This window comes from Phoca vitulina, unplaced genomic scaffold (assembly GCF_004348235.1).
Source record: "Phoca vitulina isolate PV1807 unplaced genomic scaffold, GSC_HSeal_1.0 scaffold15, whole genome shotgun sequence".
NCBI classification, from domain to species: domain Eukaryota; kingdom Metazoa; phylum Chordata; class Mammalia; order Carnivora; family Phocidae; genus Phoca; species Phoca vitulina.
This window is the reverse complement of record NW_022589718.1, coordinates 18,798,791-18,811,099: the sequence shown is the minus strand read 5'-3', so window position 1 is coordinate 18,811,099 and position 12,309 is coordinate 18,798,791. Positions and strand designations below refer to the sequence as shown.

At 38.7% G+C, this 12,309-nt stretch overlaps 1 protein-coding gene across 3 annotated transcripts in view; it reads left to right on the top strand.

Moving 5' to 3' along the window:
- The window catches only part of MSR1 (macrophage scavenger receptor 1), an 89,452-nt gene extending 81,059 nt beyond the window's left edge, over positions 1–8,393 (top strand). For all 3 annotated transcript variants that reach the window (XM_032413585.1, XM_032413583.1, XM_032413584.1), the window contains one exon: positions 6,541–8,393. In XM_032413585.1, the coding sequence (XP_032269476.1) occupies positions 6,541–6,674 (134 nt within the window). In that variant the 3' untranslated portion in view covers positions 6,675–8,393. The remainder of the gene's footprint in view (positions 1–6,540) is intronic.
- Positions 8,394–12,309: the final 3,916 nt, after the last annotated feature.

Below are 12,309 nucleotides of genomic sequence, written 5' to 3'. Positions count from 1 at the left end.
ATTCTGAATGCAGGATGGAGACCAGAAAGGAAACTTAGAAATATGAGAGGAGGGGTAAGGGAATGGACGAGAGAGATACATTCAGGTTTTAATTATTTGTCATTCTCTTGGGAAAGTAAGAAGACTCAAATCAACACTATATTATACATTATTACTGGAACTAAAACAAGAAGAAAAAAGTTTAAATTTATACCCTTTGTGTTATTCCCTCCTTAAAGAAAAAACACAATTTTCTGGACATACTTTTCTCCCTTCTCCCCACTTTCTTTTTTTTTTTTTTTTCTGGTTTTAAAATAGCAAGCCTGACTTACCAGAGATAATCCTTGTTAGCTTTAAGAACAATTACTTTGCAGCTGCAAGCAAAATGATTTATAGGAATAAAACTTACAGCACAATCCTTTAAATACGTTCTTTCATTTGGATGCACCTTTTGCATACAGTGGAATTTTTTTTTTTTAAGATTTTATTTATTTATTTGACAGAGAGAGAGAGATAGCGAGAGCAGGAACACAAGCAAGGGGAGTGGGAGAGGGAGAAGCAGGCTTCCCATGGAGCAGGGAGCCTGATGCGGGGCTCGATCCCAGGACCCTGGGACCATGACCTGAGCTGAAGGCAGACACTTAACGACTGAGCCACCCAGGTGCCCCTGGAATGTTCTTTGTTTTTCCTGAGTAGACAAAAAAGGTTAAAACTAAGAAAGCATGGAGAGGTTTCTGGTGCTTGTCACGGCATGGGAGCATGGGGCTGGGCAGGGGGAGTGAGTCACTTCTCTCGCTATGCAGGCGTTCTAGTCTCTGTCCCAGTGGCCTCCTGGTAGCAAACTTGAATGAGCTTTATCAGACTATGGTGGTCCTCCAGGCATTTGTCCCAGGTGTGTCTGAGCCTGTGTGCTGAGGCAGGGATTTGGAGTTGGACCCGCAGCAACTAGCCCATCTTCTAAGTTTACAGGATTTTGTGCTACAACTCCAAACTTGAAAGCAGAAACAAAAGAAAATTCTAAGCCTAAATATATTTTTTATTTAATACCCCTTTCACATTTCATAATCAATTTTCTAAGTGGAAGTTTTTAAAAATACAAGAATAAACTGAAGGAGATCAAAAATATAACTGTACCTCCGAACTTATCCTCCAGTGAAAGGGAGTAAAAACAATCTCAGATATAAAATATATCAAATGGGTCAGAACTCAAATTCTTACAGACTGCTCCCTGTACACTGGAAGTTTTAAAATGTAGATGTTTAGACAGCGGGTGGGTGTTAAGGAACCTGATTTCGAGTCCACAGAGTTCTTAACATATCTGTTTTGTTACTTATGGTAACAAAGACAATACTAAGTATGGAATAGTATTGTTAACCAAGTGCATACTATATAATCTCATTTAGTGCTCATAGTGCCTGTGAGAAAAGACATGAGAGCCCCAATTTGCATAGAGAAATTTCTGGAAGTAAACTTGACAGAGCTGTCACAAAACCTGCCCAAACTTATACAACTGTTATGGTGGTTGCAGGGGAGGGGTCAAGATTCCCTCCTTAACCTAGGTCTCCACTCAACAGAATGTCCTTCTAAGTTCTTTATCCTTAAGAATTTCATTTGTAAAGAGCTTGCTTCTTTAAAATCTTAGAATTATAGAATTGTAAAGGTAAATGAAATCTCACAGCCGTTTTAGACCCACCTCCTCCTTCTGCCTATATGCTAAAACGGAAAATAAGTGTCTTCTCCAAACCGCTACACTAGAATTTAGAACTATAGTCTAAGTTTACCCATCCTCGATTCTGATTCCTATTCTATCTTTGATTTTAAAAAACTCACAAAAAAAAAGGATGTTTTTTTTTCTCTCGAAGAGGAAGCTGTTGACAAAGCACTTCCCAATTAGAAATCTTCAAATACAGATTCAAATCACCCAGCCATGACTAGATTTAATTAAAATTCATTCAGACTTTTAACCAACAGTGGTTTTTGCTTCTTCACGTATCTATTCAGCAGCTAATCTCAAATCGCATCACTGTACCATCTTCTGGCTCATGAATGAAATATGATCACTTTTTTTTTTTTTTTTCAGAAAAGTGGTGAGTTATTGAAGATCAGATTAAAAAATCTCAAATCCTTGAAATAGATATCAGTATCTGTTATTTTTTTTAAATAGATTAAGAGGAAATGGTATCATCGGTCAATCAGTCTCAGGCATCACAAATCAAGCTCATGAAATTCCAGGAGTCATGGACAACACATTGATAGTTGTGTGCTTTTGGAAACACAAAATCATCAATTTGCCCTCCCCCCAGCCCCCAAATTGTAAAGAGAATTGTAGATGCATACATGGTTAGGTAGATAGATAGATGGATGATAAATAAATAGGATTAGAAAATTAAAAAACATCTAAACTGTACACCTCAATTTTGCAGTTTCCCATGAGCTGGAAAGATAGTTCAGAGGCAAATAAGAAGGAAAGCAGCAACACCAAACATCCTTGAGTAATAGTTATTATGTAAAGAAATAAAAACAAATTTGTTTTTTTAATCTTTGGGGTTTACATGAAGGTAAAATTTTATGAATTCTATGCTACCTTTGAATTAATTTTTAACGCAGAAAACAATTTGGAATGAGATGGAAAATGCATATTAAATAAATTTGTCCCTTAGACTCAATAGTCCTGAATGTATTAATGTAAAAATAAAAACAAATCTTGGAAAGTTATTTTTATAACTCTACTTGGGCTTCTGTGCAGTCAGTGAATAGCACCACGTTTTAAATGTCATCATGTTCTGTTGCTTGGTTGTATTCTCTGTTATTTTGAGAAAAGCATACATTTTTTTCTGAGTCTCAGTTTATTTACCTGTTATATGGAGATAATTGCCATTCTTTCCCAGGGTTATTAGAAGATGTAAATTTTAAAGACCATATGTGAAAGGCCTAGTGTGTTCCCCGTGAATCTTCTCCACACCACTAAAGACCAGATTTAGTGAATCGCACAGCGTATTGATCCTATCCGTGTGTTCTTGGTGGAAAGGCACTGCAATCGGAGCTGGAGGTTCTAGATGCAAGTAGCAACTCTGCTGCTAATGACCTACGGGACCTCAGCTGCTGCCCCTACCTAAAACAGAAGGCTTCACCAGGAAGTCAGTTCAAAAACGAATGGATTTTGATTTTGATCACTTACATAGGCACTCAAAAACAGATCTGTTGAATGACTGAATCTGAGAACGCAGGGGATTGCATGAATCATTGATGAAAAGCCCTGGCTCTAGGAAGATGCGGGGTGGGGATGCTGACTCCCTCCTGTATTAGCTACATGGCCTTGGGCCGAGTTACTTATTCTCCCCGATTTTCCCTTTCCTCAACAGTAAAATGGCATTTCGAAAGCACTTAACTTTTGAAGGTCATTTGAGGATTCAATGAGGTAACAGATCAAAAGTACTTTGAATGTTTTCAGCTGTGTCATAAATTCCTCAGAGTGGGCTTAAATGCTCATTATTATTACTACAGCTTTGGTATTCTCACATTCATGAATTCCTTTACTGCTGTTTCTAAAAATTTGTGTTCACATGTCAGCACATTAATTGACGAAATAATATCTTCTTCTGCCCTTGTGGGGCTGCCCCTGCTGGTGCTCCGGCCACTGGGAGGATTCTCATTCTTAATTCCCTTTTCCCGGGTTGTAAAACTTCTGCACTGCTGAGGTCTGAATTGACCAAAAGTTTTACTTATGTTTGTTTGTCTACACATCTAAGAAGTACAATTTATAAATGTCCCACTGTTTGGGCTCTCTACTACATTCACGTGGGAGGAGCTTCACCATTTGTGCAATTGATTATTTGCCTATATTTTTGAGTCACCTTGTGGAGCTCCCAAAAAGTTTATATAGACTTTATTTAAAAAGAAACAGACATGCACAAATACACTCACGCATACAAACACACAAACACAAAAGAGACTAGGTTATACCAAGTAAAAGCAACTTGGGAACAAAAAGGGCATTCCTGTAAGGTTTCTGATTTTGAGATTATATTCCCCTAATCTTTTCCTTTTTATTTGCCTTAAAATTTCAAGCTGAAAAGGGCTCAATACTGTTATAAACATTTCAAAAAAATACTTGAGCTCTCCAGGTTACTACTTTTATAATTGATCAGCCTGGGAAAACCTTTCTTTTCTAATAGAAACATTGTTTGGACACGAATGATTTAACAATACAAAGTTCCTAATTACCTTGGTCACATAAACCTAAATATAATTTTGTCCCATGTTTGAATCTTTCTAGTAAAGGAATAAATCATTAAAGATTAAGTGAATACACTATTTTAGAGGTGGAAATACAAATTTCCTATCTAATTCTAAGAGTAAATCAAAACATGAGTCTTCAAAGAAAATCTCTCCATAGACATCCTATTAACTGTCCTTCTGGTTTACAGAGTTTTTTCTTTAATCCAACTTCCACATTCCTGTCAGACCTATATTTTCTAAAATATAGCTCTGATGACATCATTTCTTTTGGTGGCATAATATAAAATTCTGAATATTGTAAAGCATGGCCCCGACTTTATATCCAGCCTTCCCAATGAGTCCTTCTCCACTCATTAATGTACTTTGCGTTTTAGATGCCAGGATACCGTTGACTGTTATAATATATCAGGCCTTTTCATGCTGCCCCCACTATATGGAATAACTTCTTTTTTATACATGGAAAACCTCTGTCCATTTTTTAAGGTTAGGCCAAATGTTATCCACATAGTGGTTACAAAATTCCCAATATTTGTAATTTTTCCATATATGCACATACTACTATATAATTATGCACATTGTCAGCCATGTACATAAACTCTTGCTTATTGAACTCACAGAATATTTGAAAAAATCAGCAAGAGTAATGTCATTATATATGCCATTATAGATGCCTCTTTGGAAAAAAAAGTCTTCATCTAACACTGTTTCATAGCTACACAAGGTCTGTTTCTGAGCTGAAGTTATTTCTAAATAGGTTTTCTATAGCTCTGTGACTGAAAAAGAACCTTTCAACATCATATTGATCCAAATTGAAGAAATGTATTATTGATTACACTGACAGGATTAAGATATTTATTTACTATCCACCAGTCTTGCTAAGGGGTTTCTTGAAGTTTAGCTGCTAAATCATCTTTCTTCGCGGCATGAAATGTTCTTGGAAACTCATCAGGAGGTTTGCATGATATATGTTAAACAAAACCCAATGCAATCTTTCATTTAGAAGTTTTTCAAAGGTTCCATTTCTAACTGTCTTAAGTGTAAAATAAAGGGGAACTTTTATATATGATACATGCAGAAAATCTTTAGAGAATACCAGAAAAATATTTCCAAATATTATTTTTTTTAAAGATTTTATTTATTTATTTGACAGAGAGAGACAGCGAGAGAGGGAACACAAGCAGGGGGAGTGGAAGAGGGAGAAGCAGGCTTCCCGCGGAGCAGGGAGCCCGATGTGGGGCTCGATCCCAGGACCCCGGGATCATGACCTGAGCCGAAGGCAGATGCTTAACCGACTGAGCCACCCAGGCGCCCCTCCAAACATTATTTTTAAAATGAACTCTTTTTGGCATGCATAGGTGCCTTTCAGAAAGCACTTGTTTTCGTATTCATTGATAAAATAATGTCCTTATCTTGAGAGTGGCAGTTAAGTTTGTGTATTTAGTTGGCTGAATATCTCCCAGGTAGCCTACTGCTGACAGCCATTTTCCCTTCTAATGTGTCTGAGGAAGGGTTCAAGATAAAGAGAGTATGAGCTCTGCCATTTTGTTGTTGTCCGCATGTGCTTGCAATTAATAATCCATGGTCTTCTTTCAGGATAGTTTGTTAAGTCCTTTGCTGATTGTATTAGTCTTAGTTTAATTAAAAATAGATAACATAGGGCGCCTGGGTGGCTCAGCCGTTAAGCGTCTGCCTTTGGCTCAGGTTGTGATCTCAGGGTCCTGGGATCGAGCCCCACATCGGGCTCCCTGCTCAGTGGGAAGCCTGCTTCTCCCTCTCCCACTCCCTCTGCTTGTGTTCCCTCTCTCGCTGTGTCTCTCTCTGTCAAATAAAATAAATAAAATCTTAAAAAAAAAAAAATAGATAACATATCTGGTAAACCAGGCACATGTAAATGGCAAAACCCTGGAAGCTAAGGAAAGAACTCCAGTATATCCTGACGTTGCAGAGAACGCCTGGTACAGATGCCCTCAGACCATCAGGTCACGGCATATATTTATGATCAGTAAAGCTTATTTCCTTTCTTATTTCTAAAAACAAAACCAGTCTGTTAAAAACCAATCAGTCTTTTATCTATGATTGCACTGAGCTATGTACCTTTGTTATAGCTCTTATTACTTTGTACTTTAGTAGTTTACACATCGACAGAATATAAAGTCTTCTGGGGCAGGAGATTAATTTTTGAATCCTAACAGAAAGCACAGAACCTGTATATAATGATCGATACTTTGGTGTTAAATTAGTGTATAAATTAATGGTTTTATCCCACTCAAATATAAACCCTAAAGTCAGACTTACTAATGCATTTGTATCTGATTTTTGCAGGTACTGGTCCAATTTGGCTGAATGAAGTATTTTGTTTTGGGAGAGAATCATCTATCGAAGACTGTAAAATTAGACAATGGGGTGTGAGAGGCTGCTCACACTCTGAAGATGCTGGAGTCACTTGTACTTCATAATGTATCATATTTTCTTTCACCTTTATGAAATCATTGTTGCAAAATGATTTTATTATTTTGCTCCGTTAAAATCAGTTCAGTGAATATTTAAGAGATTAGGAATCTTGTCTAAAGAAAAGGAATATTTTAAAATCACTGGATAAACATATTGAACACCTTCATGCTTGCTATATATCTATATTTGAACCATTTCAACTTCTTTGGGTTTCTAAAAGGGATTTCTAATATAATGACATACATCGAATGGAATATTCCAAAGTTTAAGGCTTCTAGATTACAAATACCAATGATAATGGAAACACCTTCCAATGATGGACTTCAACTGATCTCTTCACAGGATGACAATTTTTGTCATTTTTGTCTTCCTTGTAATCTAATTGATTTTAATTTAATTACTTTCTTAATAATGAGAGGATTGGGAAGAGTTTGGGTTTTTTGTGCCAAGTTTGCGAAATCTCTAACCATACACATTTTTTGAGGAAACATTTTATCCTGGCCATCAAAATCTCTGAACGTGCAATAACTTGGCTGTTCGGTAGAAGTGTTTATGATATATTCTGGGCATGATGAAAAACTTAGGTTTCACATGATCAATAATAATATGATTAAGAAAAACAACATGGTTATTTTACATGGTCATGTATTGACGTTTTTGTTTGTTTTTACTGAACCTTAAGTTAGAAAAAGCAGCGCATCTGAGAAAAGGCACGGGCCCCCCATCACTGTATGCATCTTGATAATTGGTGGATCAAAAATGTCCTTTCAACATGGAGCTCAGTTTGATGTGCATTTTAAATTAAGTTGAATAGTTATCATCATTCGAGGACACTGTTTAAAATGTAAATACATTTTTAAATGTAAATTGCTCCACTTTAAATAACAGCATGCAAATGTCTTGAGCACAGAAGCTAGTTTCAACTACCCTTCTTTGGAGTCTTTCATGAAGTCCATCAACAATTACAACCAGAAAGAGACAAAGAAAGAGACACAGAGAGAGGTCTCTGCAGCCCTTAAGGGTCAGTGACCCTAAGCATGCCAAAACAGTACCTTACCAATGGTCAGCCCATCACCAGGGTATATCTTAGAGTGTGGAAGGTCACCTGGAACCCAGTGCCTGTCCCCAGCTGTCTAGGTATCCAGGCAGAAAGACCAGTGATTGCTACTGGAGCCCAATTGAATATAATCTAGGTCAGAGAAGAATATACTTTTCAAGTTTCCTAAGCCCCCAACCCAGAGGGCCATGTGATTAGAAAGTAGTACTAGTCTAGAATGGCTCTACTCTTCTTTCTTTAATGGTGATAAGCAAAAAAATGTGCTTATGCATTTTTTTCAACTCCTGAAGTCTCACTTCACAAATAGTAGCCCGAGAGTAGATTCCCTGCCTCTCACTTGCAAAGGCAAAAATGTTCTCTTGGAATTGGAACTATTGGAAATGGCCTGCTGAAAATGCTCTTTTATCATGTTACATTCTTCTACTTGTTAAGTCCTTGTCTTCTACTTTTCTCCAATGTAATTTTGTGACTAAGAGAATAGACTCACAATCTAGACAAACTGTCTCTAAACCCTGGCTCTACATTCAGCTGGTTATTAACTCCTTGGGCTCAACTGCACTGTCTAGGTATTTCCTTTATATGGTAAAGAAGACAGTATTAAAGAATCCTTTGCAGGGACACCTGGGTGGCTCAGTCAGTTAAGTGTCTGCCTTCAGTTCGGGTCATGATCCCAGGGTCCTGGGATCGAGTCCTGCATTGGGCTCCTTGCTCAGCAGGGAGCCTGCTTCTCCCTCTGCCTCTGCCTGCCACTCCCCCGGCTTGTGTTCACTCACTCTCTCTCTCTCTCTCTGTCTCTGACAAATAAATAAATTCTTAAAAAAAAGAAAAAGAAAAAATCCTTTGCATATCAGCCTATTTGAGATGTCTAGGATCAGTGCCTATGGGCTGCACATGCTGTATTGATGTAGGCTATATGGATACTGATTTTCCACCTAAATCTAGACATTTGTGTCTTTAAAACCAATAAAGCACTTTTTGTAATTGATTTACTGTACTAAACTCAATCTAGTCTAGAAAAGAGCTTAACTGTGCCACTATATTTGGGAGCTTTCCTTCGGAATGGTGAATGACATTAACTCCTTCAAGAAGCAGTGATTTGGGGAAGGATGGACAGGAGGGAGGGAGGAAAGGAGATAAGAAGGGAAGGAGGGAAAGAGGAAAGAAAAAAAGAAAGACCACCTGGACCAGAATCATTGCATTCCATTTATCTAGCCATCTAGCATCAAAATAAATGCAGTGTGCATTAAAACAAATTTTAAAGGGGGGAGGTAGAAAATAAGAATATCAGTTGATATTTGAGAACCAAACATATTTCCCCTCAGTTATTTGAATAGTTGCAAGTAAAAACTTCCATTTTTTCCACAAATTATGAACCATGGTAGTCTGTACTCAAGATGTTCACTTGAGGCATATGCCTATTACAAATCACATAGTAATGCTTGTGATTAAGAGGGAAATGAAACATTTGCGACCTCAGTCACGTATGTGTGCTCGGGATTGCAGTGATGCCCATGCCTAAACCAATCACTGGCAAGAGATACAAACTTACCATCATCGGATTAGAATAATAAGAATTATTCATGCTCCAGAGTTGGAAAAGCTCAAGGTTCACGAAAGCTCAAGGGCCCTTGGTCACTAAATGAAATCAAGGTTCTGGCAGAGAACAGTAACAAGTGAACAGTTAACTGTTTCCACAGAAAGTACATTTAGGAGATGCTTATGTTGAGATATTTTTTAATACATTGAAATGGAATGTAGGAATTTTAGGAATATGTGTTTGGCACTAGATACAGCTTTTTATCAACCGTAGAACTGCAATATAGCCTGACTTTTTGAAGTCTGCTTTTTCTTTAGTGAAGGTTAGGGGACAGGTTTTTACATGGTTTTCTTTAATCAAATCAATCTTCTTGTCACATCACAAAATGGAACTCTATTCCTTTTGATATTTATCAGCTCTTTTGTTTTTACAGAGTACTCTAGGTTTCGAATTTTATTTGTATCATTTAAAAAAGTTATTTTTACACTTGTAATATCTGTTAACAAAGGACTTGCTTTAGGTATGTTATTATTTAGTATATTTACTGATACAAAAAGAAAAATTAGGGAGCATGACATCAGCAAAACGGTGGAACAGGCAGCTTTGCCCACAGAAGCACTGAGAAACAAGTACAAACTGTCAGAGCCAACCTCCTCAGCACTCTGGAAAACAGTCAACATTTTCCAGCCACTGAGCAAATGCTGAGTCAAGAGAAGGGCAACTTCCAACCAGCAGGGAAGTTTTGTCGCATTTTTACTCACCCTTGTCCTAAGCCACTCCTGGATTTGGTCTTGAGACAGCCACAGCCGAGGTTCCTTGTTTGGGACCCTGGTCCCCAATTCCAGAGGACGCAGAGCAAACGTGCTTCGCAAATGCTTGCGTGGGTCAGTTCTTAGTCCTGGGAGGCTTCCCTGAAGGAGTGATGCAAGCTTGCATTCATCCCTGTTGTGCATAACTTGGAACTCAAGCTGGAAAAGCAGCGTGCCTTGCTCAAAAACTCTGCAAACTGAATTAATGACCCCTACATGCCGGGGGCCAAAGGTTACAGTTGGGACATACCGTAGACTGCACTAGGCCGGCTAGCGAAAGCGGGACAGAGTTCTTCGGACACTTTTAGAAAGCCATGTGTACAGAAGCCTGCAGAAAACTCTGCGCATGCCCAGAGCAAGATACATGCGCATCTGCAAAGACCAGGACAGGTGGCTTTTGTTGCTGTTGTTGGTGTTTTTTGTTTGGTTATGGGTTTTTTTTTGGGGGGGGGGGGCTTTTTTTTTTGTTTCTAGTTCCTGGCGTTCAAAAACACTAGTGGGACACATGCTAACCAACAGACTTCAGTGACCTCCCACAACAAGAGACACGGTCTTTGCAAAATTAATTCAGGGAAGTAACTAAGCAAATAGACTACCACAGCCTTCAGGGAAGAAAAACAGAACAAACCGTAGGGAAGGGGGGAAGAATCTGCCTTTTGGGATTACCACATTAATAGTCAAAGATCCAGTGTTCAACAACGACCAAAAATCACAAGGCATACAAAGAAATAGGAAAGTAACCCCCTAAAAAGAACAAAATAACAGAAAATGGTCCCTGAGGAAGTCCAGGGTTGGACGTACTCAACAAAGTAAAACAACTGCTTCAATATGATTTTTTTAAAAAGACGAAGAACTCAGGGCCATCAGAAATAATGTATTAAAATGAGAATATCAATAAAAAGATAGAAATTACAAAACAAGAAAAAAGAGCCAAACAGAAATATTGGATCTAAAATGTACAATTAGCAATGTGAAAAATTCACTAGAAGAGTTTAGCAACAGATACGAACAAGCAGAAGAATCAGGTAATTTATCTTTTTTTTTTTTAAGATTTTTTATTTTTTATTAGAGAGAGAGTACAAGCAGGGGGAGTGGCAGGCAGAGGGAGAAGCAGTCTCCCCGCCGAGCAGGGAGTCCAATGTGGAACTCGATCCCATGACCCCGGGATCATGACCTGAGCTGAAGGCAGACACTTAACCGTCTGAGCCACACAGGCACCCGGAAATCAGGTAAAGAGGACAATTGAACTTACTGAATCTGAGAAGCAGAAAGAAACAAAAATGAGGAAAAGTAAAAAGAGCCTAAGGTACCTGTGGGACATCATCCACTGGACCAAACTATATGCACTGTAGAGTCCCAGAAATAGATATATACACACACAGAGAGAGAGGAGGAGAAAAAGCATCTACACTAGGACTACGTTTTCCAGAATTCTCTTTCCTACATTGTTCTGGCTCATTATGGACCACACAAGACATTTTGCATGGGAGTTTAGCCGTAGCCACAGTTCATGTTCAGAAAGTCACTTCAGGGACAGCAGGGCCCAATACAAGTCTACACTGCTCGTCACTGCTCTGCTGGTTCACCAGCTTTGCGGGACAAGAACCTGGAGCTCCTAGAGTTCCCTCTGGAGCCTCCTTCGGTTTCTCTCACTCCTGAACCACGTACATGGTTAGCTCCTTGAGGAACTCGTCACCTTCTCTGCAGGCCACCTGGGCCATCAAGTTGAAGGCAGTGAAAAAGAAATGCAGGCTCCAGCTCATCCGCGTGGGTTTCCGTTCGCCTTTGTTCTCTCTCCGTTTGTGCCCAGCCTCCCTTCTCAACGGCTGACCCCGCTGACTTCGGAGCACACAGCACCAGGCGCTAAAACAGGAGACTTGCACAGACTACTTGACCAGCAACCCCAATCCACTATTGCATAAGACCAAATCCCTTAAAGGGAGAAAAGGAAGAGTAGCTCTGGATTTTGAACCAGTGGCCTTGGGCACAAAAATGGACAGAAGAATAAGGGTATTTAATAATTGCAGTCGTGGGCTTGATATTTAGAGTCTCTTCCAGTTTATGAGGCATATAAGTAAAAACTGAAATTATTTTTAATTACTTTGGCTCCGGAATTGTGCTTTCTAAAGACAATGCTCTCTGAGACTGAAACACATGAACACAGGTTTTAACAGTTACATGAAGTATCAAACTTTTGTGCTGTAGGTTTTTCTACAAAAATGTGAACTGCACCAAGA